Source organism: Condylura cristata, unplaced genomic scaffold (assembly GCF_000260355.1).
Source record: "Condylura cristata isolate star-nosed mole 26May11 unplaced genomic scaffold, ConCri1.0 scaffold00028, whole genome shotgun sequence".
NCBI classification, from domain to species: Eukaryota; Metazoa; Chordata; class Mammalia; order Eulipotyphla; family Talpidae; genus Condylura; species Condylura cristata.
The window spans coordinates 27849018-27873799 of NW_004567129.1; the positions used below are offsets into that span (position 1 = coordinate 27849018).

Consider the following 24782-nt stretch of genomic DNA (forward strand, 5'->3'; position numbering starts at 1 on the left):
CTGGGGCGGGGCTTGGGGCAGACCCTCCCCTCCAACCATTTTACTTCTTTTATCCAGCAACTTCTCTAACTACAAGGCTCGCTTCAGCATGCCAGGGAACAACGAAGGCCTGTGGTACAGGTAATTCGGGGCAGGGCCTTGGGGAACTGGCCCCTTAAGGACAGGAGACTCAGAGGAGGTCGCCTCTCTGACCCTGTCCTCTGACTGCTCGCCAGCTGGGATGTGGGGCCCGCACACATCATCTCCTTCTCCACTGAGGTCTATTTCTTCCTCCATTACGGCCGCCACCTGGTAGAGAGACAGTTCCACTGGCTGGAGAGTGACCTGCAGGTAACTCGGAGGCCCTTGTAATCGGGGAGGCGCCTGCCTCCCCCGCCTGGCGCCTGCCTCCCTCTCTTCCCTCAGTGGGTCACTCCGGCTCTCTCCTGCTAGAGAGCCAACAAGAACCGGGCCAGCCGGCCGTGGATCATCACCATGGGGCACCGGCCCATGTACTGTTCCAATGCTGACCTGGACGACTGCACCCGGCACGAAAGCAAGGTGAGGACCCTCCCTGGGTGGTGAGAGCCTGGCGGGGACAGCCAGTCACCCCGCCTCTTCTCTGCCTCCCCCCAGGTGCGCAAAGGCCTCCAGGGCAAGTTATTCGGGCTGGAGGATCTCTTCTACAAGTATGGTGAGTGATGGCAGGTTGGAGGGCCGGTGGCCTCGGGCCACCTCCGCAGGATCCAGGGTCCTCACCTCCTCCTCTTGCTCTCTCTGTCTCAGGGGTCGACCTGCAGCTCTGGGCTCACGAGCACTCGTATGAACGGCTGTGGCCGATTTACAACTACCAGGTGAGGTGTGCGGAGACTCGAGGGTCCCCGTGACTGGAGTCAGTGGGCCCTGGTCAGGCCCCTGGCTTCATGGGTGTGACCGCCCCACCCCTGTCCCTTCTCCAGGTGTTTAACGGCAGCCAGGAGATGCCCTACACCAACCCCCGAGGCCCCGTCCACATCATCACAGGATCTGCTGTAAGTGGGGCCAGAGGGGCCCCGGCTTCTCTCCTCTGGCTTCCAGTGGGGCGGAGATCTGGTACAGAGCGCGTGGAGGAGAAGGGGAAGAGGAGGCGCCCAGGAGAGTTACAGTCACCAGCACCAACTCCTGAGCCCGGGAGATCAGAAATTTGGGCACGTGCCCTTTGCACAGATGCGGAAACAGAGGCTCAGATAGCAAAATAGCTGGACGATTGTCACCCGGCAGTGATTGGCGGGGTGGGCGGGATTGCTGCTAGGTCTGGGGCTTGGGTTTATATCATTACAACCCCAGCAGACTCCAGGAACGACGTAGCCGTCACAGGCGCCCACAGAGTATTTATGATCTCTCACTGGCCCTGTTGTTCCTTGGCTTTCATCCCCCACACTGTGAGGACCCCTGGCCAGTCATGTCTGCAGAAGGCACTACCTTTCGCTACCTTTGGGCTTTTCTGCTCTCTCATGCTGAGGTGCCTTGGGCATGTCAGTCGCAGTGTTCTGTGGCCTCAGTCCCAGAGGGAAGAATTATTATAGGCCCTTTTTTTTTTTTTAAAGATTTATTTATTTATTCATACAGAACTGGGGTATAGGCCAGAGATGTGGAGGGTGAGAGGCTTCACTGGAGACAGAGTGGGGAGCAGAACAGGCAGATAGACGAAGTACACTGCTGAGGGGAGCAGCGGGCGGGTCAGGAGAGGTCTGCCGTGGCCATGGGGTCACCTCCAGGGCAGGCGGGGTTCGAACTCATGCGGAAGCGGCTTTAGATTCTCAGTGCTGTGCTTTAACCCGCTGCGCCACCAGGGAGGACCTATAGGCCCTTTTTAATGAGTGAATCGTGTAGGTAGACTTTTAGGTCACCCCAATGTCCTCTTTCTCCCCTGACTTTCCCCACGAGTGTTTGAGCCTTCCATGGGTCTTGCTGCGAGCTTCCTGTTGCCGACATCCCTGCTTGAACTGTTCACTGGCTGCCTTCTGTGTGGATGAGGTGTCCCTTGCACCCCATTTCTTTGGTCATTTGGCCATTGACTCAGGCCTGTGTGGACACGAGGCCGATGAATTTTGGCCTGTGTGTTAGAATCAGGACGACTGTCACTGCTGTGCTGGTCAACTGCTCCACTTGGGTTTCCGGGACCCTCGGGCTGGCTCCTATGTCCTCTCGATGTGCCGTGTTGTCAGGGTACCCAGGAGCTTCCTGTCATTTTCCCTGCCCCCTTGGCATCTGTCCCTTCCACAAGGGGAGCGGGCTTATTTTCTATGCTGAGTCTTATTACAAATTACTCAGAACCACTATGGTGATGGCACACGGGCGATTTGGTGATGGGAAGCCCACGGGGGTTACAAACGAGATGGGGAAAGGCACAGAATGGTGTAAAAATAAACTATTATGTCTTCTAAAATCTTTAAAAAAATTAGAACCACTTGTGATCAAAATTCAAACTCTGCAGGGCCTCCCTGGTGGCCTAGGGGTTAATCTCACTGGTACCACCTCTAGGGCCTGAGTTCGATCCCCGGCCAGGGAGCTGACCCATATGGCGCGGCAGACCTCTCCTGTGTCAGCTGTTGCTCCCCGCAACAGTATGTTTCAGTAGAGTTGCCTGTTCTGCTCCCCACTGTGTCTCTGGTGAATCCTCTCACCCCCCACACCTCTGGCTTACACCCCAGTACTTCTGTGGATAAACAGATAGACCGACTGACCGTACAGAGGAAGGAGGTGAACACCAGCCATCCACACGCCTTGGGGGTCCCACTGTCCAGGGTTCTGCCTCTTGGGTGGCATTTATTTTTATTTATTTATTTTTAAGATTTTATTTTATTTGTACATGCAGAATTGGGGTACAGGCCAGAGGCTCAGGGGCAGTGAGAGGCTTCACCAGAGACAGAGTGGGGAGCAGAACAGGCAGATCGACGAAGTACACTGCTGAGGGGAGCAGCGGGCGGGTCAGGAGAAGTCTGCCACGCCATGTGGTCACCTCCGGGGCAGGCGGCAGGCGGGCATCGAACTCATGCGGAAGTGGCTTTAGCTTCTCAGTGCTGTGCTTTAACCCGCTGCGCCACCAGGGAGGGCCTTGGGTGGCCTTTAAATCATGTTTTGTGCAGCTCCCAGGGAGCCAGTGTCTCGGCAGAGATATGTGGTTGTGGTGCCTCCTGGTACAGGAGTTTGGATCATGCTTCAGAGCCTGGTGGGTCTCAACCTGGGGGTGCATGAGCATTACCTGGGGAGGATTGAAAATCTGATGCCTGACCCAAACACCGGGGTGTCTGAGGGTGACTCCTGACTTTGCCTGTCCCTGTGCAAACAATACCAGGGACAGAAGATAGAATGTCACCCACCCCAGGTGATGTCTCTTGCCTGTAGGTAAGTGCTGTTCTGACTTTCCCAGCACAGATTCGTTTTTCTTTCATTTTGAATTTTGAAATTATCTTGGATTGACAGCAAAGCTGCAAAACAAATGCAGAGGCTTTCTAGCTCTTCTTTACCAGGATTTCCCAAATGTAGATACTTACCGCACTTGATTTAGTCTCTCTTTTTCTCTCACTTCTACCTCTAGGTCAATAGAATACTATCGTTACTGTTACTATTTTCAGATCCAAAGAAGAGGAAGTTGCAGGGTGATTTTATGTTACAGTGTTAATACTGTAACTACTGTTAATACAAGTCCAGAGTTAGTACTGCTCACAGGCTGTCCCCTAACCTACAAGCCTGCTCACATTTAACCAGCCGCCCCATTCATATCCTTTCAAAGTGAGGACTTCTTTTCGTGGCCCAGATGTGAGCCTAAGAATACAGGTTCTCTTTGGGTGTCTTGTCTCTTTAGTTTCCTTTCATCAGGAGCATTTCCCCACTCCTGATTCATTTATCCTGACCTTGGAACTGCCTAAGGGCACAGCAAAGTGGCTTTGTAGACCAGCCCTCAACTTGGTCTGATGTTTGCCCATGATTAGATCGAAGGTACACATTTGAGTAAGAATCCACAAAAGTGATAGCGTGTTCTCAGTGCACTGGTCGCCTTGAGACCTCGGAAACCTCCATTTTCCCTGTGCACAAGTGGTTTTGACCTGTCTCATTACTCCTAATGCCTGCTTTGATCAGCTGGTTAAAGGGGTGTCTGGCTGCTCTCCACCAGTTTCTCTTTTCTCCTTTGTAATTGACAAGATACTTGTTAGGAACTTATTTTGGTAATTAACACGTGTCTCTTGGAAAGCTACTCTGAAACTATGCAAATATCTTGTTCTTCCTCCAACTTTCACCACTGGTCTTACCATCCACTAATTTTTTTTTTAAAAGAAAGGTTTATTTATGCATGCATGCAAGAGCTGGGGTGTGGGCCAGAGGCTCGGGGGCAGGGCAGGGTGTGAGAAGATTTATCAGAGAGTGGGGAGCAGAACAGATGGATCTACTGAAATCCACTGCTGAGGGGAGCAGCAGGTGAGACAGGAGAGGTCTGCTGCACCACGTGGGTCAGCTCCCTGGCCGGGGATCGAACTCATGCTATAGTGGCTGCAGGTAGCTTCATAGTGCTGAGACTTATCCCCTTGTGCCACCAGGGAGGCCCCCACTGATGATTCTTGCCTCTAACAGCTTTGGGTTTTTTCCCCAGCTCCTTTGTCTGCTCTGCTGACTTGGCCTGGCTTTCTGCCACGCTAATGAGCCGTCCCTGTCCTGAAGGCTTGATTTTATATATATATATATATATATATATATATATATATAACAATATAATAGTTTATTTATTTATTTTTAAAGATTTATTTGCACATACAGAACTGGGGTACAGGCCAGAGGCTGAGGGGTGGTGAGAGTCTTCACCAGAGACAAAGTGGGGAGCAGAACAGGCAGATCGACGAAGTACACCGCTGAGGGGAGCAGCGGGCGGGTCAGGAGAGGTCTGCTGCGCCCTGTGGTCACCTCCAGGGCAGGCGGGGATCGAACTCATGTGGAAGCGGCTTTAGATTCTCAGTGCTATGCCACCAGGGAGGCCCCTACAGTAGTTTACTTTTACATCATTTTGTGCCTTTTTCCATCTCAGTTGTAATCCCCGTGGGCTTCCCATCGCCAAATCACTCCTGTTCTATCACCATAGTCCAGCGCACTTCCCTCCCCCCACTGTTTTTGATCCCATTCCCCACTCCACCCCCGTAAAATATCTCTGGTATATAGCTGTTCATTATTATTATATTTCTCACAGGCTTGATTTTTAAAAGCATTCTGGAGAGTCCTGTCCACATTAAGAACCCCCTATTTCCTCTGTCTGTGAGCTGTCATTTCCCCTTAACGATACGTCTTGGTCATCTTCCTGGATCACCCTGCTTTGTGATGGCTATTCTATAATTTATTTAACTGACCCCCATTGATGGGCTCTTGGGTGGCTTCCAGCTCAGGGCTTTTACCGAAACTTTAGCAGTGGAATCTCATGCAGACTTCAAAGGCAAGGCCACAGTCTGCCCGGCTGGGTCAAAACACTCAATTGTGAACATCGTCAAGGCCAAGTCTTAACCACGTCGGGGGCAGCAGGGGCTGACCTGGCAGGACTTTGTGCCTCCCTGCGGGTCCTCCGCCTGCCCCAGGCCCAGGTCTGAGCGGTGGTCTCCCGCAGGGCTGCGAGGAGCTGCTGACCCCCTTCACCCTCTTCCCGAGGCCCTGGAGCGCCCTGCGGGTGAGAGAGTATGGGTACACGCGCCTTCACATCCTCAACGGGACCCACGTCCACATCCAGCAGGTCTCAGACGACCAGGTCAGCAGGGTGGGGGGAGCCTGGAGGTCAGCGGTGGGGGGGTTGGGCATGGGGGCACCAACGTTTTGGGGCCTGGTGGTTAAAATATGGACACTGGAGCTGAAAATCTTGGGTTCCATTCCCACCTCCGCTACTTACCAGCCAGATGACCTCAAGCTACCAGGGTGACGGTAGCTTCTGTCTCACAGGATTGTATAGGGGGTGGGTGATTTAGAATATATAACACGCGTAGAACAGTTTTGGAAACAGGCAAATTTTCAAGGTATTTATCCGCATGAAGCAGGGGAAGAAAAAAAAGGGTGGTATAAAGTGTGTGGGTGGTAGGCGTGGTTTAAGGTTAGATGGCCCCAAATAATCAGGTCTCGCTTTTCTTTGTTTTTGCCATCTAATGTGGAGATAACAGCAGCTTGTATTGCTTGAGCCCTGGGTCTATGCTGGGTTAGACACTTTATATTTATTAAAACTGACGCGGCAGTCCTGTAGGGGGCGATTATCTTTCCATTTTACAAACGAGAGAACTGAGGTTCAGAGAGGGCAAGTCATTTTCCCAGAGTCACACAGCCAGAGCTGGGATCTCCCCTCAAAGACGGATGACCTTTTTATGACAGATGACTTCCATTTGCAGAGTGGGAGACACACCAAGGCAGGCTTTTGTTACTCATGCTGTCTCGTTCAGTTCCTGCTGGTTTCTGGAATGTTCTCTCTGGTTTATGGAATACAGAAGTTAGGGTTAGAGCCTCAGATCACATGCTTAAGGCCCCAGGGACAGTGGTTGTGCTGGGATATTAAGCAAGGTTCACCTGACCTTGGGGTTAGCTCTAAAATAACACCTTCCACTCACACAATCCTTGTCATTTGCTGGGTTCCCTTTAAACCCTTTTGAACATTCCATTTAATCTCCACAACGTCTGAAAGGTAGGTACTGTTACTATCATTCCCACTGTTCAGATGAGGAAAACTGAGGCTCAGAGAGGTCTAGCAACAGGCCCAAGGTCACACAGCTCATCAGAAAGCTCAAGCTGGTGTTGAGCTCAGACCCACATTCTGGGCTATAGTCCTCATGCTTTCTCTGGTTTGTCCCTTGCAGGATGGGAAGATTGTGGATGACATCTGGGTGGTGAGACCCCTGCAAGGCCGGATGATGTACCTCTAGGGACAGGGGCAGTTCTTGTTTGCAACCAGGTGGGGCTGCCTTGGTTGGTATGCCCAGACGCTGCCCGGTGGGGAGTCAGGGCAGGCTTTGACTCCCCTGCCTTCCTGAGGCCCCTCGTGGCCAAGGGCAGCTCTCCCCTCCTGGAGAGGTGGACCGCCTGGCCGACAGTGACAGAGGGGCTGGTGTGCTGGCACAGAGTGAAGCGGGGTAGGTCCTGGGTGGCACCGCCCTGCCCTCCTGCATCGCAGCGACTGGATGGGATGCCCAGGGCCTCAGGAATAAAGAGGCTTCTAGCTATGGCTCATGGACTCTGCACTTCTGCTGGGGATGCCCCCTGGGTGCCCCCATCTTGTGATGTTAGAGCTGCACCAGCCCTGCATCAGGTCGGGGGCTGAGCTGCCACCTTCCAGCAGGGGGCGTCAGTAACTTTCTCCCCGGCTGGCGTCGGCCAGTGACCCCCATAGCCACCAGTGTCACTAGTGTCCCTTCATGCCTCAGTTTCCCAGCCTGGCTCTGACTTACCTGGAGGGGCAGCTGGCTAGTCTGAGGTGCTCACAACCTGCTGGTTTCCTCTTTCCCCCCTTTCTTTTCCTCCTTCCTCTCTTTCCTTTTTCATTTTTCAGCCATTGTTCATTGGGCACCTGCATGTACTGCTGTGAAGGAGACCGAGATCTCTCCCCTCATGGGGCTGACATTCTTCCCAGAAGTCAGACAGCATGAAGTGTAGATACTGTTAAGTGCTCAAAAAAAGGTGGAGACCAGGATGGCCGGGGAGGCCTCACTGAGAAGGTGGCTTTGATCTGAAGGGACCTGAGGGAGGCCTTGTGGGCAGAACCTTCCAGGCAGAGGAGCAGCCAGTGAGAAGGCCCTGGGACAGGAGCACGCCTGCCCTATTGCAGTGTCAATGAGGAGACCAATGTGGCCGGAGCAGGCAGGTGAGGGCAGACAGGTGAGTGCAGACAGGTGAGGGCAGGTAGGGGGTGGGGCAGATGGCATAGGGCCTCTGGGACACGAGAGAGCGTGTCTTCACCCTGACTGAGAAGGAGTCACAGCAGCGTTCTGCTCAGGTGACAGGCCTGATGTGGCCCTAGGAGTTCTAGGCAAAGGTCTGGCTCTGCCCCAGGACTCAGGGGTCCTCTCTCAGGGCAGCCTGGGGGTCTCAGCTCCGTGGCTGACCTCTTAGCTTCAGCCTCCTCACAGCTTGTGCCCTACACACACCCCTATCAGCAGAAGGCACTCTGCTCCTGAAGCCTCTAGAAGCTACTTTCTCACAGCAGGCGTGTGAGGCTCTGTGGCCCCTGGGGCTGGGTCCTTCCCAGCCTCAGGCCTCAGCCTTCCCTGAGCCGCGGGCGGCCACTTCAGCTCTTCCTCTTCAGCTTCGCTGCTAGCTTAGTGTCTGCAGTTCTTGCGTTGCTTTACCTTGCTCAGGGGTGGCCTGTCTCTGGGCAGAGAGTCCAAGGCCACCTTGTTCATTCATGAGTCCTTCACCTCCAGATCCCTTCTCCGCCTGGGTGGGGGTCCCCTCCCCTCCCACACCCCTCCGCCCATGCTGGGCCAGGGCTGTCGGGAGGTGGGTCTGTCTCCCCCACCAGACCGTCAACCCCAGGAGGGTGGTGCCCAGGGCCCGCCCCACGCAAGACAGATGCTTAATAAATACTTGTTGCCTTAATGGAGGCCGGCACATGCCAGGCTCTGGCCGGGCAACTCAGAACATCGTTGACTCAGCTCTGGCCATGCCCCGTGGGAGGCAAGGAAACACGGTTACCCAACACCGGTGACGAGCGATGCGGGAATGCCCCGGAAGGATGCTCTGAGCCCCTGAGGTCCCCAGCTGGGGGTCCCCCTGGTGCATGCTGCAGCAGACAGCTGGAAGCCAAGTGGGCGGCTCGTTCTGCCTGGGGTTGGGGGGAGACTGTGAACTTGCCTTGGGGGGGGGGTTCCACAGAACACACTGGGGCCAGACAGTAGGTGGGTACATGTCTCAGCCCTGGCATCAGAACGTGAGGTCCGCATGCTTGAGCTGGTTCTGTGCACCCTGCAGCCTCAGTAAAGGGGAATCTGGTAACATAGTAGTTGCTCAATAAACATTGGACGGAGAGAGGGAGGGAGGGAGGAGGGAGAAATATAAGCAAAATGCTCAGCACAGCACCTGTTACTTATCTGTTTTCCACTCAGCGACCAGCGAGGCTGAGAGCAGTTAACAAATGGCTCATCCTACGGGACTGGCTTCCCTCTCAGAACCTCATTTTCTCCCTCTGTACCCAAAGAATGGTGACTGGTACCTTGTGAGGTGGCCTTGGGATTAAATGAGGTTGAAAGCCTGCTGTTGTCCTTGACTCTTTCTTTTCCATCTCGTGTCCCACGTTCGGTCAGCTAGTAAATCCTGATGGACATTGCCTTTAAAATCCATCTAGAGTTGGTCCCCTCCCCTCATGGCCGAGCCCCCACCCGGGCCCGGCCACGCCGCCTCTCACTCACCTCCTGCTTGGGCTCTGCCCTTCCCACCCCCAGTCTGCTCCCCACATGTAGCCGAGGGGCCCCGTCCCCTCGTATCCCTCCCCTGCCTGGCCCCTCCTGTGGTTCGTCTCCCTGGGCTAAAAGCCAGTGTCCTCCCAGTGGCCATCTCACAGGACCTGCCAGTGTCCTTCCTGCCCTCATCATCCACAGCTCACCCCTGCCCACTCTGCTGCAGTCACAGTCACACTGGTCGCAAAGACATCAGGTGCCCCCACCTGGCTGGTCCCTCACTACAGGTGCCCACGAGGTGCCCTTTCCCCCTCCTTCAGATCTTTGCTCTCATCACCCCTTTTCCCAAGACCTGTCTTAACCACCTTGTTGAGACAACATCCCGGGCCCTCCCTGGTGGCGCAGCGGGCTAAACGCAGCACTGCAAGCTGGCCGCAGCCTCCTCGGAGCGAGTTCAATCCCCGCCCCGGAGCTGACCCGGAGCTGACCCACAGGGCGCGGCAGACCTCTCCTGACCACCTGCTGCTCCCCTTAGCAGTGCACTTTGTCAGTCGGCCTGTTCTGCTCCCCACTCTGTCTCTGGGGATCCTTTCACCGCCCCTGCACCTCTGGCCTGTACCCCAGTTCTGTATGCAGAAATAAATAAATCTTAAAAAAAAAAACAAAAAAACCAGCATCTCCCTTTCCCCTCCCCCACCTGCTTTCCTCCTCTTTCCTTCAGTCACTTGGTCGTGGTGACGTACTGGATGGCCACATGCTTGATCATTTATACTTTATCTCCTTCAGAAGGTGAACGCCCATCTGCTGGCTCGGTTCTCCCCGCAGCCCCAGGACCCAGCCACCCCATAGCACAGTAGTTGCTCAGTAAACAAGGCATGGAGGAAGGAAGGAGCCATACAGGCAGAATGGTCAGCACAGCACACGACACCGAGAAGCCGGTAACACATAGCAGGGATGACTGTGACTGGTGAATGAATCATAAGAAGGCTCAGCCCTTGCGGCTCCCACTTCTGAGCACAAAGCTGGTGGCAGAAAGAGCTGATTGTGGCACGTGTGATAGAGGACAAGCCCCGGAAGGGGCAGCTTGCAGGGCCGGAAACGCTGGGGCTTCTGGGAGGCAAAGCTGAGCTAGGTCTGACGGACGGACGCTGGCCTGGTGGGCTCCAGGAGGGAGGGAGACTGTGGTCAGGAGAGCAGCGGGCTGTTCTTGCAGAGGATTCGTTCTTTCTGAAAGTGCCTGGCCGCTCAAATCAGCCAAGAGTGGCTTGTGTTGATTGCAACCAGAAACCACAAAGGAACTTTGCACCTCTGGGAACCACAGCTGGAGATAACATAAGGGCCAAAAGGACGTTTGTTTCTGCTTCTGAATGTTGAAGCTTAATTCTGCTGGAGGTGGGAGAGAAGAAGCCATGGATGCTGTGAAGATAGATGTGAAGTGGAGGACAGTAAATGGTACTTTAGAGGTGGCATCCAGGAAGGCATCGCTGAGGAGATGATATTGCACCCCAAGGAGTTTTAGTTAAAGCCCAGAAGAACCATCCAGGCAAAGGGATTAGCAGGTTCAAAGGCCCTGAGGCAGGACTGGATTTATATGAGAAACATAAACAACAAACCATCTCAGTCCCCTTAGCTTAGATTGCCCTTCCCAGAATGCTGCAGGAGAGAAGCCTTTCAGACTGGCTTGTCCTGCTTATTCTAATGCATCTGCAGATGCATCCTTGTCCTGCAGACCTGGCATTTTTTTTTATTGCCAAGTATGTTTCCAGGGAAAGAATATATTACAAGTTATTTATCTGTTCTCCTGTTGATGAATACTTTGAGTTGTTTCCAGTTTGGAACAATTATGAAAATGACTGCTGTGAACATCCCTGGCCCAGTCATTGTGTGAGTAGATGCTTTCATTTCCCGTGATTAAATACCTAGGGGTGGGATTGCTGGGTACTATCTTCTGCATTCCTTTGAAGGTGGCCTGGGCGTATCCAGGACACATTTTGACCTCTGTTCATCATCTTATTCAATGTATTTACTTACCTGTGTGTTTATTATCTACTTCTGAAAAGGAATGTCTAGGAGCCTAGATCCTGAAGTTAGGCTGTCTGTGTGACTTTAGAGAAATTACTTAACCTTTCTGGGCCTCAGTCTGCATATCACTAGAAGGGGGAGAACAATTGTACATAGGATTGTTGGGGGGGGTGGTTAAAAGAGGGCTTAGTGGGATCTGCTGGAGAGAAACGCTCAATAAATGTTTGCAGTTGTCATCGTCAACAGGCTTGACACACAGAAGATACTCAGTGAGTAGATTTATTAAATGATGTTAAACAGCTTTATATACATCAGCTTTAAAGTCAAACTTCCTAGTTCAAATTCTAGCAAAGCTGCATGCTTTCCTCCTCTGGGCACGGGGGCTGAGGACCCATCTATAGAGATGTGGGGAGGATTAGGGATGATTAGGGACAGGTAAAGTGTTCAGAACGATCAAGCATAGGAAGCAATGAAAAGTATGGAAGCAACTTAAATGTGCAGCAGATTGATAAGTATGACACATCAATCATGACAAAACAAGATGAAAAAAAATTATTTTTATTTTTAAAAAGATTTATTTACTTATGCATACAGAACTGGGGTACAGGCCAGAGGTGTGGGGAGTGAGAGGACTCACCAGAGACAGAGCGGGGAGCACAACAGGCAGATGGACTGAAATCCACTGCTGAGGGGAGCAGCAGGCTGGTCCAGAGAGGTCTGCTGCACCCTGTGGGTCAGCTCACGGGCTGGGGATTGAACTCGTGCTGCCATGGCTGCAATAGCTTCATAGTGCTGTGCTTTAACCCGTTGTGCCACCGGGGAGGGCCTCCTTCACTATTTTTTCATGTGCTTGGGTTTTTTGGCCACTTTTCTACTGCATGTTCACCTTTCATGTTGATTTGTAAAGTTCTTTATATGTAAAAGACAAAAACAGTTGCTTGCCACCTATCTAGTCCCATTTATCTTTTCCCTTGATGATTATAGAGGAGGACGACCTGAGGGCCCGTGCTCAAGCTCAGTGCTCCTGATCAGGAAAGGTGATCAGACCTGCCGGGGACCTGTCGGAGGTGGATTCTGACTCCTGGCTCTGCAGTGGGGCCGGCTCCCAGGTGACACGGCCCACCCTTTTTGCAAACCAAAGCCCCCTTGCCTTCATCTCTGTTTCCACCCTTGGAGGGTCATGCCCTGCGCCCCTCTTCCATAAGAGCTTCTTTGGGGACTGAGTCTCTTGTCCCAGGTACCCAAAGTAGGAGTGTGCCTGCTTGTCTATCCCGAGGAGTCCTGGGTACAAGTTAATCAACAGTCTTGTTCCAAAGCATTGGTCTTTGACTAGGATTAGGTTTACCCTTCTAGTCTACCCAGCTAAGTTACAAGGGACTTCTGGAGTCCTGTGCTGAAGATTGTCCAGGGTCTCAAGAGGCAAAAGCAGCATCTGACTCTTCCCATCACTGTGAGCTGAATAAAATGCTGTCATCTTAGCTACTAGTTTTGATTTTGAATACAGAGACTCTGTAAGCCAAATAGTTTCAAAAGAGCACAAAAACAAGAATGTACAATGCTGGCGAGGGTACTTCAAAGTGCCGGTTCTTTCCCCCGCTGGAGGTAGTGTTGGTCGGAACGCGGTCGCACGTTTAAGCAATGTGCGCCCCAGGCCGCGGGGAGGCAGCAGAGGGCAGCTAGCGAGAGCCCTGCCCTGGAGTCACGCATCGCGACGAGTCCCGGCTCTACCCCGTGTTGGAGTGTGACTTTGAACGCATGAAGTTATGCCTTTAAGCTTGTTTCCTCCTCTGGAAACCAGGGATAATCATAGCCCCTGTTATTAAATTTACGCGGCTTAGCACTATGCACAGTGCACAGAAATGCTGCAAACATGGAAAGATTTACTATTATTAAATCTCAGAGATGTACATTTCCTTTGACCCAGCAGTTCCATTTCTGGTAATCTTCAAAGGAAATAATTAGCGATGTGCCCAAACACTTAGCTGCTTGGATTTTCTGGCCGGGAACTATTTATAATAGCAAAATATTTATCACAGTTCAGCTGTTCAACAAGAAAGAGTGGTTAAACAAATTAGAGTTCATTGGTAGGATGGCATCTTATGCAGCCATTAAAATTAATGTTCTTGAAGAATACTTAATGACATGGAAAGATACTGGTGATGTTTATAATCTTGTTTTCCCAAGATATAAAAGTCTTTATAAATGCATTGCTGTTCTGTTTTTAGTTAGTGCACAAAAAAAGACTCATCGCTTAATCGTTCATTCATTTGCTTCTGCAGACATTAAACACCTACTATGTGCAATTCGCTGTATTGTACACACTAAACATTTAAGACTATCTCTAAGGAGGTGGAATCACCACACCTGACCCACCGTCTAACAAATGTTTGCTGAGGATCTGTTAATAATGCCAGGACAACGGGTGGCCACAGTGAAGAAAACAGACCCAAATCCACGTTCTCCTGGAGCATAGGTTCCAGCAGGAGAGACAAACCCAAACCTGTACCTATCATTAACTAATTATCTAGTAAGTTCCAATGGAAATTAAGAAAAAGCCAACAAGGGTAGGGGTTTAGAAGCGTGTGAGAGGGATGCTTGATGTTCGCTACTTTATTCAGGGTGTGCAGGAGTAATCTCATTGATGGGCGACAGCTGAGTAGAACTCTTCCACCACGAGAACACCAGCTAGTGGCTGGAGTTCTGAGTGACGTCGAGTGTCATTGATGAGGCTCTTGTTGCGCTGGCATTTTCTGTTTTTGTGTTGTTGACAAATTAATTGCTTTTAAGAAACGACAGCAACGAATAAAAGCAAATAGTGTCATGGTCTGGAACTCAGACCGTCGTTCAAAACTTGGCCAGCTAGTTTGCCCCTCTGGGTCTCGGGTTGTTTATCTGTAAAATGGGCATTCATAATACAATAGGGTTGGAATGGGCATTCGGCGAGACACGGCAAATAAAGTCCTGTGGCACACGGTAAATGCGCGAGGACTGTTCTGGGCCATTATCACCGGTTACTGCCTCGCACCCGCGAACCCCTTCTGCGGGAAGGTGGGAAACACTGTTACAGAGGAGTCATTTCCTCTTTAAGAATCCGAGTAAGCCAGGGCCAGCTTCCCGGCACCCTTTCCAAACTTTCCAATCCCGGCTTGGCATTTTCCGCCCAAGGTCTCCGATTGGACAATCTTCACCAATCAGAGGCTGGAACGGACGCTATCAGGCTCCCAGCCCCGCCCCCAAAAGGGCCCGGCTCCCGGGCCGGTCAGTCTTGTTGCTATGGGGACTGGTGGGCGGCGAGGGGGGGAAGCCCCGGATGTTCGTTGGGGATTCAACATGGCGGCGGCAGTGGCCGCGGTGGCGGCGGCGCAAGAGAGCTGAAGGCGGCGCGAGAATTCTGCGTTCCGCGCGGAGCAGCTGGGTCGCGAGCGACTACAGCACCAAGCTGGTAGGCTAAGCGGTCTGGCCGGAGGATTGCGGTGGGCCGGCCCAGGGTGGTGGGAGAACGTTTACGCAAGTTGGGGGCGGGGCCGCTGGGGTTAAAGTTCACTCATGGGGGAAGGGTCGTGTCTGAGGGGTCGGGGGTCACCCCTTATGGGGGGCTAGGGAGGCCTAATAGAGGTCAGAGGTCAAATTATTGAGGCGGGGGCGTGGCGAAGGGGAGCGCAAAGTTGGAAATTTGAGGTGGGGGTTCGGAGGAATGGGGCGTCAGCTTTAATACGTTGAAGGGAGGGTGCACCTGCGAGAGTTAGAGGTCACGGCCGGGTGGGGCTGCAGGGGGGGGGGGTGGTTTGAGTCTGCCCGCGGAGCAGATGAATGAGATTTAGTTGGGGGGGCATCATCTGTGGAATCCGAGATGGGTCGTGGCCAAAGGGGGCAAAGGTCAGAATCTGATGGCAGACTGATGAGGTCCCCAGGGACTTAAAGTCACCACACAAGTGGGGCATATTACTGGGGAGGAGGAGCAGGGGCACCCCAGAGAGAGGTCAAAGGTGCTTCTTGCTGGAGGGAGGGGAAACCTGCTCCCACAAATAATGACGATAACAGACAACGCTCGGAACGCTCTTACTGTGTGCCCGGCCCTGTTCTAAATGTGTTATGTCTGCTGAATCCTCATGACAGCCTCAGGGTCGGTGCTGTGAAGAGGCTGGGTGACCTGCCCGGACCCGGTCGGAGGTTGTGGGGCAGGGTTGTGGGGCAGCGACCCCAGCGGGAGAGTCCTGGGGGGAGCCCTGTGGTGCTGTTGCCTCTCAAGTAGTCATCACGTGGGTTGATACCCAGTGGCGCTTGGCACCGCTCAGCGCCGCGCCTGCTTTTACAGTCCGGTGAGGTGGGTGCCGCGTGGACCCACTTTACAGACAGAAAGAGGGAGGCTTGGAGACCTTCCGCTCAGTGACTGAGGCGGATGCCGGGCTGCGTCTGAGGCTTCCAGAGCCCCAGGCCTGGACTGCCACTTCCTAGCGAAATTTCAGGTCTGTTCCTGGAAGCAGGGCCTGGGCAAGGCCGAGCCACTCCCAGGGCAGGAACAGACTGTCTGACCGTCTTGGGAGGGTGTGATCTGGGAGGAGGGGTCCCAGTAGGCCTGTGGAATGGGGTGTCTGTGGGTGAGCTGGTGTCCAGGTAAACTAAAACCCCAATGGCTCATCATGGTCCTCCAAGGCCCCACCTCTTTTCCACTGCCCTCCCCATCCCCCGCCCAACCGCAGGACCTGTTTGCTGTTCAGCTCTCTGCTTTTTGCCTCTCATCAGGTCTTTGACCTTCCTGTTGCCTCTGCCAGGAATCCTTCTCCACCCCACCCCCTCACTCACCAGTCAGTCCCTCGCCTGCAGCCTAGCTCGCACTGCCCTCTGACACTCTTATCTCGCTTGTTTTTTCCCTAGCCCACTGCTCTGCCCTTGCTCATTCTCAAGGCCCAGTGCCCCCACTAGAATGTGGGACCCAAGCCGACAGGAATTTCTCTGAGTTGTTCCTTCCCCGAATCCCCACCTTTAGCTCTGCCTGGTCTGCAGTGGATGCTTGGGGTGGGGATGAATGCCGGGCCCTTGCTGGATGCTGGGGCTGCAGCAGTAGACGGGACACACAGCCCCTGGCCTCCGCCGGGACGGGAAAAGAGGCACAAGGCGGAAGGGACGGTGTGTGCAAAGGCCCTGCACACAAGTGGAGGCCAGGGGGTGGGTGCAGAGTTGGGGGTCTGTGGGTAACAGGTAACCTGTGAAAGGGTAGTAAGATCCCTGGCGTGCACAGCCTGGCAGATGAGCTGTGCCTGCTGCTGTGAGGGGGGCTTGGGGAGCAGTTCTGAAAGCAGTGGTGCCTGGGGGTGCCTGGATTGCCCCCAGCCCCATGCCACCCAAGCTGGGTGACTGGGCGCGTTGCTGAACTCTTCTGGACCTGTTTCCTCCGCTGCAAAGTGGGAGTAGTGGTAGTAGCTTCCTCAGATGTGCCATGCGGATGCAGCCTATAAGGGTTTGGCCCAAGGCCGGCCTGCTCCAGTTACCTGGGGAGGGCCTCAGAGGTGTGGGAAGGACCTCTCCCCACCTCCTGGCTTTCACTGGCCGCCCCACCCCCGCCTGGCTGTGCAGGCCCAGTGAGTGGACTCGCTGCCTGCCGCTGCCTGCAGCCCAGGCCAGCTCGCCTGCTGCCTCAGGGCTGGGGCTTTGGTATGGGGACCCACATGACATTCAGGTGCTTGCTGTGTCTTCATTCACCAGCTGTGGGACCTTGGGCCAGTGATTTCTTCTTTGCCAACTTTGTTCCTTGTGATACATTTTAGACTAGTGGAAAAGTAGAGCTTTCAGTTATAACAAACCCCCACGCCTGCAGCGTCCGGCCTGGGTCAGGACACGTGGACACAGTGCAGGGCCTGCACCCTCCAGCCACCCCGGGGGCTGCGCTCTGCTGGATCGGGTGCCCGCTTTCCTGCAGGCTCACTGCCCTCCCTTGAACGCGCCGCCAGCATACAGCAAGAGCTCTCAGCTCTGCCACCCTGGGGCACCTGGGAGACTTTGAAAGGACGCTGCCCGGGCCCATAGGCCTGAGTGCACGTGATCTGGGGCGCGCCAGTGCTGACCCGAGTTTACCCCAGTGTTTGCGGGTAAATGGTATCACATAAACGACCTGCCTTTCTTGTTCAGCATTGGAGTTGGCTGCTTCTCTGAGCAGATGAGTCCAGCCCGGGACAGGTCACTGCTCTCCCTGCTGTGGGGTATTTCTCCCTGTGTTGTGCCTCCTAGGAGTTACCTATTCAATTTTGGGGGCCTTTTGGTGGTTCTGCAATGGAACTTTGACAAACTGTGATGCAATGACTATGCTAGAACATGTTTCCCTGTGCCCAGTCTCCTGGGTATGCCTGGCAGTGGAAATGCCAAAGCACTCTCCTCATGCTTCCTGGTGGGCCAGGGGACCCCTTTGCTCTGAGGCCAGCTCTGGGCGAGTTTGTGGTTCTTGCTAAAATGATTTACTCAGCTGTGAGATCAGAGGCCCCCCTTCCTGACAAGTGGTCTGGGAAAGCTGGGGACCTGGTTCATGAGGCAAGTTTTACTGGGGTCTGACACCTACCTCACCGAACCCCCACCTTCAGAGGAGGAAGCAGATTGGGGAGGGCGTCTTTCTCTGTTCCCCGGGCATCCAGGGCTGTGGCTGCAACTGTGACCCGACTCCCAGGGAGACCTCTCCCAGGACTGACAGTTGGGCAGGTGTATGAATTCGAACCCATGAGGAAAGAGGTGAAGCAGACGGACAGGCAAAGCTTTGGCCTAGTGGTGACCCACACAGTCCTGCCCTCCCGTCATGGATCACACCCCAGAAAGGAGACAGACCTGTCCCCAGACAGTGACAGCCCACAGGGGTTGGGCTGGCCTGGGGAGGCACAGACAGAGGGCCCATTCAGGGGCGGGGAGGCACAAACACCGGGAGTCAGAGGAGGCACCTGACCCAGCCTGGGGAGTCAGCGAGGGCTTGTGGAGAAGGGGCCATCTCGCTGATAAAAAAGCATGAGCCAGGCCTGAAGTGAAGGTGGAAGAATGGGGCAGGTGGTGAGCAGAATGTGCAAGGGCCCTGCGGTCTAAATAAACTTGGGACGGACCACACTGCCATCCAGGCCCGAAGCAGCATCGGCAGTGAGGTCAGGGAGTGACGGAGGAGGTGACAGACACAGCCAGGGTGGGTGGATGACGAGGCGCGCTGCACTCTGTGTGGTGGGCAGTCTTTGGAGCACTGTAAGCCACATCTGGTTTCCCTCTTACAGAGATTACTCAGGCTGCCATGTGGGGAACAGATCATGGGGACGCTGCAGTGACAGGCAGGAAAAGAAGGTTGATGGGGTGGGGGTGGGGGTGATGAAAGCGTCCTGCGTGCCGTCTGCGATTGTGTGTTTGCCCATATGCACTCGTGATCTTCAAGACAGCCTGCCGTGCTGGATCTGTTACCCTGTTTCAGAGATGGGGAAACTGAGGCCCGGCGCCATGTGTGGCTTGCCCAAGGTCACGCTGCGGGTGAGCAGCGGAGGCAGGACTTGGGCTCTAGGCCTGGGCTGCAGAAGTCCGGCTCGCTGAGGCTCTCACCAGGGAGTGGAAGCGGCTTGCAGAGATTGGGAGTCTTCCCGTCCAGTTGCTGGTCATCCAGGCCCCTCTTTGGAGGGGAGCACCCTGGGGACCTGTTCAGACTGGGTGGTTTCTGGGCACTGGGTCTCTGTGCCGCTCAGGGCCCCCTAGAGCCCCCTTGAGCCCCCTTGCCTTTCTTGTGCTCTGCCTCCACCCTCCATGTCCTGCTGGCTCACAGTGAACCAGACTTCCTGGCCAGACGCCGGCCGGGGTGTCCCCAGCAGCTGTTTCTCCCATCGCCCAGGCCGGGCGGCCGCAGATGCCGCCAGCAGGAAGCAGTCTCCTTCCAAGTCACAGCCAGGAAAACGGGACCCTTCCCACCACAGCCTCCATCCGGGGCTGGGGCTTGTCGCCTGCCAGCTAGCACAGGAAGGCAAGGAGGGGGCCGGGCGGTCCCAGGCGCGCCTCCCGGGTCCCAGGGGACAGCTGTGCGGATGCCAGAGGCCACCCTCACAGCAGCCTTCCCCTGGGGCCTGCCGGCCTGCCCTGACCTTCCCAGGGTACGAGGCAATCTGCTGCGTCCTTAGGGGCGAGAGCCGCTTCTTGGTAGGGCACAGCCTGCACACGCCTCAGCCTGCCCCCAGCTGGGCGCCCCTGAAGAAGGCTCCCCTTGGGCCTGCAGACCCTCACCTGTTAGGTGGGGATGATAGTACCTCATCTGGGGGTGCTGGGGGGATGGGCAGGGGGCCGGCTGCGAGGTGCAGACCCCGGCCCCGCAGTTTCCGGCCCCTGCCCCTGCGCGGCCCAGCTGCCATTCCGAGCGTGCTTCATGAGCCTCGTCGCCCACCTCTCCAGAGAGCCCGGGAGGCGGTGCTACCAGCCTCATTTCTCTTTCCTTAACGTTTTACTTTTAAGAAGGCACATTTTTGCTCCCTCTGCAGGTATTACCTCCCTCCCCTAAATAATCACAGAAAAGCCGCACACAGTGCAGGAGGGTATCGGGGACCAGGGCGTCTCTCCTGCCGTGGCCGCGGGGCCCCTTGCCCGAGCGAGTGGCCCGTTTCTTCTGGAGAGGTTTCTTGCCACTCGCGCTCCTGCCATTGCTTTTACTGGCTGGAGCTGGAGTCCCCGGGCCGGCCCACCCTGGCGTCTTTCACCCTTGGTTGTCAGGACACCGGAGCCTCTGGAATGTGTCTCCCACGGCACCCTGCAGGCCCCTCCTTCCAGCAGGCCCCCACCCCCCACCTCACCGCCAGGCTCTGAGGGGTGCTGGAGGCCTGCTTAGAGAGCTGAGCTCGTCGGCGTCCCCGCCCTGTGGTGCCAGGGTTCCCTGTGTGCAGCCTGGATGGCGATGCCTGCTTCTCTGCCGGCAGCCAGCCATGTGACCTCTGATCTTGACGTGAGTCAAGAATAAAGTCACCTGTGTCTCCTTGGGGGGGGAGTTATTTGTGATAAAGCCACTTTCTTTGAGAAGAGGAAACCATGCCCCGGCTGGGAAAGCCCCGGGCCCACCGGCTCCAGCCTGGGCGCTCAGCCTGTCTGATGTCTGGCACCGGCAAGGTGGCCGCAGGGACTCCAGCTTAGCTGTGGACCCCAGACCAGCCCCTTGATGCTGCATTTGTAAAATGGGGGTGTCATGGCGCCCCTCATCTGGCCATTTTGAACCTGTAAATTCATAACCGTCAGGTGGGGCGTGGCCGCAGGGCCTGTGCCCCAGCCGCCCTCTGGTGTTTGCAGCCTCGGGCAGCCCCACAGCCCTGTCACTGTGCTCCCCTTCCAGAGGAAAGTTAATCGAGAACTTGGGGAATTTGCCAGGGGTCACCCAGCCCCACAGGGCTGGGGTTTGGACCTGGGCTGCTAACCTGTGGTTTTTGCCCTCGGCACCCCATCACTAAACCCCAGGGGTTGGAAGCGCCCCACCATGTCTTCATCCCAGATAGGCGGCAGCAGCAGTTGTGAGGGGAACACCTTGCTAGTGGATGGCCCAGCCCGGTCCCGTTGAGAGGCTCCCTCCGGGCTCTCCCTGCCCCCACCCCGCCTGGCTGTAGAGAGCCGCTTTGTGCTGAGGTTTCGGGCTGCTTCCCCAGGCCAGTTTCAGCCACGCCCACACCGGGGGAGCAGCTGGCCTGCGCCTCCTGCCCCTGCCCTCCCGTCCTGGGAAGACTGAGGGGAAAGTAGGACACAGCGGGAGGCCCCCCAGCAGCCCCGCCCCTCTCCCCTAGGGGCACTCCTCTGCTGCCCACAGGGCCCTCCACAGCTCCGCCCCCACCCGCCAGGTCTCCACAGCAGCCTGCCCCCCCATCCACGCTGAAAGGCCACCTGTGTGCACGCGTGTGCAGGTGTGTGAGTCTGCCGCTGTCTTTACGGCGAAGGCTGATGGGCGGAGGGAAAGTCACACGGGTCAGTGACACTGCGGCAAGGGCCCCTCGCCACATGTACCCAGAAGCCCCTCACCCTGTGGTCATGACCCCACTAGAGGCCACTCCTCTCACCTTGAGGTCACCAAGGTCCTGCTTTTTCTTTTTCTTTTTTTTAAAGATGTATTTGTGCATATAAAAGTGGGGTGCAGGCCAAAGATGCAGGGGCGGTGAGAGGCTTCACCAGAGACAGAGTGGGGAGCAGACAGGCAGATCAGTGAAGTACACTGCTGAGGGGAGCAGTGGGGAGACAGGAGAGGTCTGCTGTGCCCTGTGGGTCAGCTCCGGGGCCGGGGATCCAACTCACACTGAAGTGGCTGTGGCCAGCTTGCAGTGCTGTGTCCTAACCTGTTGTGCCACCAAGGAGGGCCCGGTCCTGCTTTGTCCAGTGGCTTTTGCCAGGTGGCACTCTGGATGTACGGAAAGCCAGCTTGCCTGCTTACAAAGTTAGGTTACTGGGACCGTGTCCTCAGTCTGTGGTCCCCCATGCTTGCGACGCCCCCAGCCTTGTGGCTGTGTGGTGCCCTGTCGTGAACACACCCAGGTTGCTTTGTCCGTCACAGGCCCAGCTGGTGTGAATGTCCCCCTGTGGGCATCTGCTGGGCGTGAGCGAGCGTGTGGTCAGAGGGTCGGTGTTGTCACCTTGGCTGGACGGCCGAGGCACGTTGCCTGAAACTGTCCTTTTGACCTAGGAACATTTTATATTCTTTTCTACTGCAAAAGTAACATGTGCCGGCCATCATCGAGAGGGAGATCGCACCTTCCCTGCGTCCTGTCCACGCCAGCCCTTACCCACCCTGACAGTGGGCATCAAGTGCTTATTCCTGGTCAGCCCTGCACTGGGCCGGGCACCCACAGGTGGTCACCAGCCACTAGCCCTCGCTGAGTGGGGCCCAGCCGTGACCAGGGAGCGACATGTGTGTGGCATGTGAATTACAGCAGACTCCCAAGCCCCGTTTCTCCCAGCCTCCCTAGCGGGCATCCCCACTGGACTCTTGGCTGGCTCTTCCTCTTCCTCCATACCCACGTCAGGAAGCCTGTCGTTCACCCCTCACACTAGAACTCGCCCCTCACCGTCATGGCCACCCCCTAGTTCAGACCACCCGAATCTCCTACCTTGGGCCCCTACACCCCCAGAGGGAGCTGAGGCAGATCCATCCCTGCTTTGCCGGGGCCCTCTGTGCTTGCCTCTCCTGGAAAAGCCTCCGAGGCCCTGAGAGCCTGCCCCAGCTTTTCTGCTTGTCTCCTTCCCTCCTCCTGTGCTACCCCGGGACATTCCGGGCTGGGCCTGCCTCCAGGCCCTTGTTCATGCTGCTCCCACTGCCCGCAGCACCCCATCCGTGACCACGCCTGACCGTTGCTGTCTGCTGCTTGATTTTCTTCTGACACACGCCTTTGCTGCTTGATTATGTAAGTGTGCAGGCCTGTTAGTTGGTTACTGGCTCGGTGGCGAGGGGTCTGGGCCTTACCGTTCCCTGGCTTTATTGCCTGCTTGATGTGAGGTGGTCCCTCACCAAATGCTGACGTGATGAACGAGTGGATGAATGAATGAGTTCTAATTAGTGGCCGTTGCTGGAGTGGAGGGTGGGGCGCAGCTGGGCACAGCACAGGCTTTCCTGAGGAGGAAATGCCGCTTGCTGGATGAACAAGATCAGCAGAGGCGGGTGGGTGAGTGCTGGGCCTTTGAGGATCTGGAGAACATTCAGTTCTCCAGTTGGCCTGGATTGACTCTTGACAGCCACTCCGTCCTCTCCGTGCCTCAGTTTCTTCCTCTGTAGAACTGAGGCTACTCGGGGTGTCGTTCTCACAAGTCCTGCTTCTGCATATTGATCCTGGGCCTGGCATAGAAGTAGCAGTGTGACGATTGACTCTGGGTTGCCTGGCCCTTTGTGACCCCCAGGGCCCCGGTGGGGGATGAACAGACCACTTGCTACCCCCTGGAGCCTGTGTCTTGGGCTCTCAGCTTTCCGGGGCACTCCGGCTTAGAGCAGGAGAGGCCCTGGAGTCCTCACTCCTTCGATGGATTATGGGGACACCGATTGAGGGTTTGCGTGTGCCAGGCGCAGTGCCCGCACGGTTCTCCCACGCTTGTGCCCAGGCCTTCCTGGGCCCCCGGAGGCGGCTCTGGCTGTTCGACCCGCTTCACGGATGAGGGGGATGAGAGTGGCGTGGGCAGGCAGGGCAGGCAGGCAGGTGCCCACAGAGCTGGCTTGCGTGTCCCTGGTGCCCATCAGGTGGCGCAGCTGGAGCCAGGGCATTGCACTTGGGGGCGCCCTCCTGCGAAGCTCAGCTCCAGCCACTGGCCGCTGGCCTTCGGGCCGGCACCTGTTTACTCCAGAGTTTGAGTTGAATCCTAGCCTTTGCTTCCAAAGATGTTCTTCTCCCACCGTGGCTTGTCTTAGTTTTATTTCACGTTATTTTGTCCTTGGTGAACCACAGTACTTGATTTTAAGGTGGTGGAATTTCTCGCGCGCGTCCTGTGTAGCCCCGTTTTGCTTTCCACACGTGGCCGTAGGCAGCACGGCTCTGCAGCTGAGCGTGTGCGGGGACGTCGGCGTCCTGCCGCACGTGTCTCCCCGGGCCCCACCGCGTCCCCTTCCTGAGAGAGGCGACGCCCAGCCCATTCCGGCTCGTGCTCAGCGCCCGCCTGCGGCCCACGGCGCCCTCCTCGCGCTCCGGTTGCCTGGGCGGGCAGCACCGTCTGACCCTCTTTCTGTGGCTGCAGGTCTCGGTCGGGGGAGCGCGGGTCCTTGGCATCCTGGCACTCGGGCCAGCCAAGCCCTCACACACTGCAACGTGGCGCAGCGGCTCCCGTCCGCTTGCGTCTCCTCTGATGTCTCACAGCACAGTGGCATCAGACTTTTCCAGCAAAGGCCTCGCCCGCCTCGGGGGGCCCTAACGAGGCAGGGCAGTCAGGCCTGTCTCCCCCACATCCCTTGCACCCTCAGTTTGGCCTTCGGGTGGGGCTCTCACAGCAGAGGCAGGAGCCCACCTCCCCCATTCCCTGCCTCCCCCGGCACCGCCCCTGGGCCCTGGCAGAGGACGGGCAGGGTGCCCGGAGAAGAGGTTGTAATTTTCCTGACCGATTTCAAGGGCTAATTAAAGGTTTTCCTTGACTAATCAGCTTACGGTTTAATTATCAGGGAACAGTTCAGGGACGTGGGAAGCAGCTTCACGGGGTCTGTGCACAGCGTGGCAGGCAGGCAGGGCCGGTCCCGCCCCGTGGGGGTAGCAGGATCTGGGGCCATCCCTGTGCGTTCCTGGGGGCCAGCTGGACTGGGGGTGGCAAAGGTAGAGCAGACGCCTTCCAACTTGAAACCCTCCCTGGCCCCCCAGCCAGTGCTAGGCCGTGCGGGCCCTCCTCTGGTGACCCGGCCTGGGCCCTCCTCTGGTGACCCGGCCTGGGCCCTCCTCTGGTGACCCGGCCTGGGCCCTCCTCTGGTGACCC

At 56.0% G+C, this 24782-nt stretch overlaps 2 protein-coding genes across 6 annotated transcripts in view; both read left to right on the forward strand.

Moving 5' to 3' along the window:
- The window catches only part of LOC101623974 (iron/zinc purple acid phosphatase-like protein), an 87358-nt gene extending 79754 nt beyond the window's left edge, over window positions 1-7604 (forward strand). For 2 of the 3 annotated variants that reach the window (XM_012730603.1, XM_012730604.1), the window contains exons 6-13: window positions 58-120; window positions 216-330; window positions 433-540; window positions 616-673; window positions 766-833; window positions 939-1010; window positions 5606-5743; window positions 6831-6913. In XM_012730603.1, coding sequence (XP_012586057.1) covers window positions 58-120; window positions 216-330; window positions 433-540; window positions 616-673; window positions 766-833; window positions 939-1010; window positions 5606-5743; window positions 6831-6896 — 688 coding nt within the window. In that variant the 3' untranslated portion in view covers window positions 6897-6913. Of the gene's footprint in view, window positions 1-57; window positions 121-215; window positions 331-432; window positions 541-615; window positions 674-765; window positions 834-938; window positions 1011-5605; window positions 5744-6830; window positions 6926-7519 lie in introns of those variants that run through there. The other variant, XM_004690609.2, reaches the window with a different exon arrangement.
- Window positions 7605-7809: 205 nt separating this feature from the next.
- Window positions 7810-24782, forward strand: part of PAK4 (p21 protein (Cdc42/Rac)-activated kinase 4) — a 46065-nt gene continuing 29092 nt past the window's right edge. For 2 of the 3 annotated variants that reach the window (XM_012730601.1, XM_004690610.2), the window contains exon 1: window positions 14697-14826. The gene's annotated coding sequence lies outside the window, so the exon portion shown is untranslated. Of the gene's footprint in view, window positions 7846-12368; window positions 12494-14696; window positions 14827-24782 lie in introns of those variants that run through there. The other variant, XM_012730600.1, reaches the window with a different exon arrangement.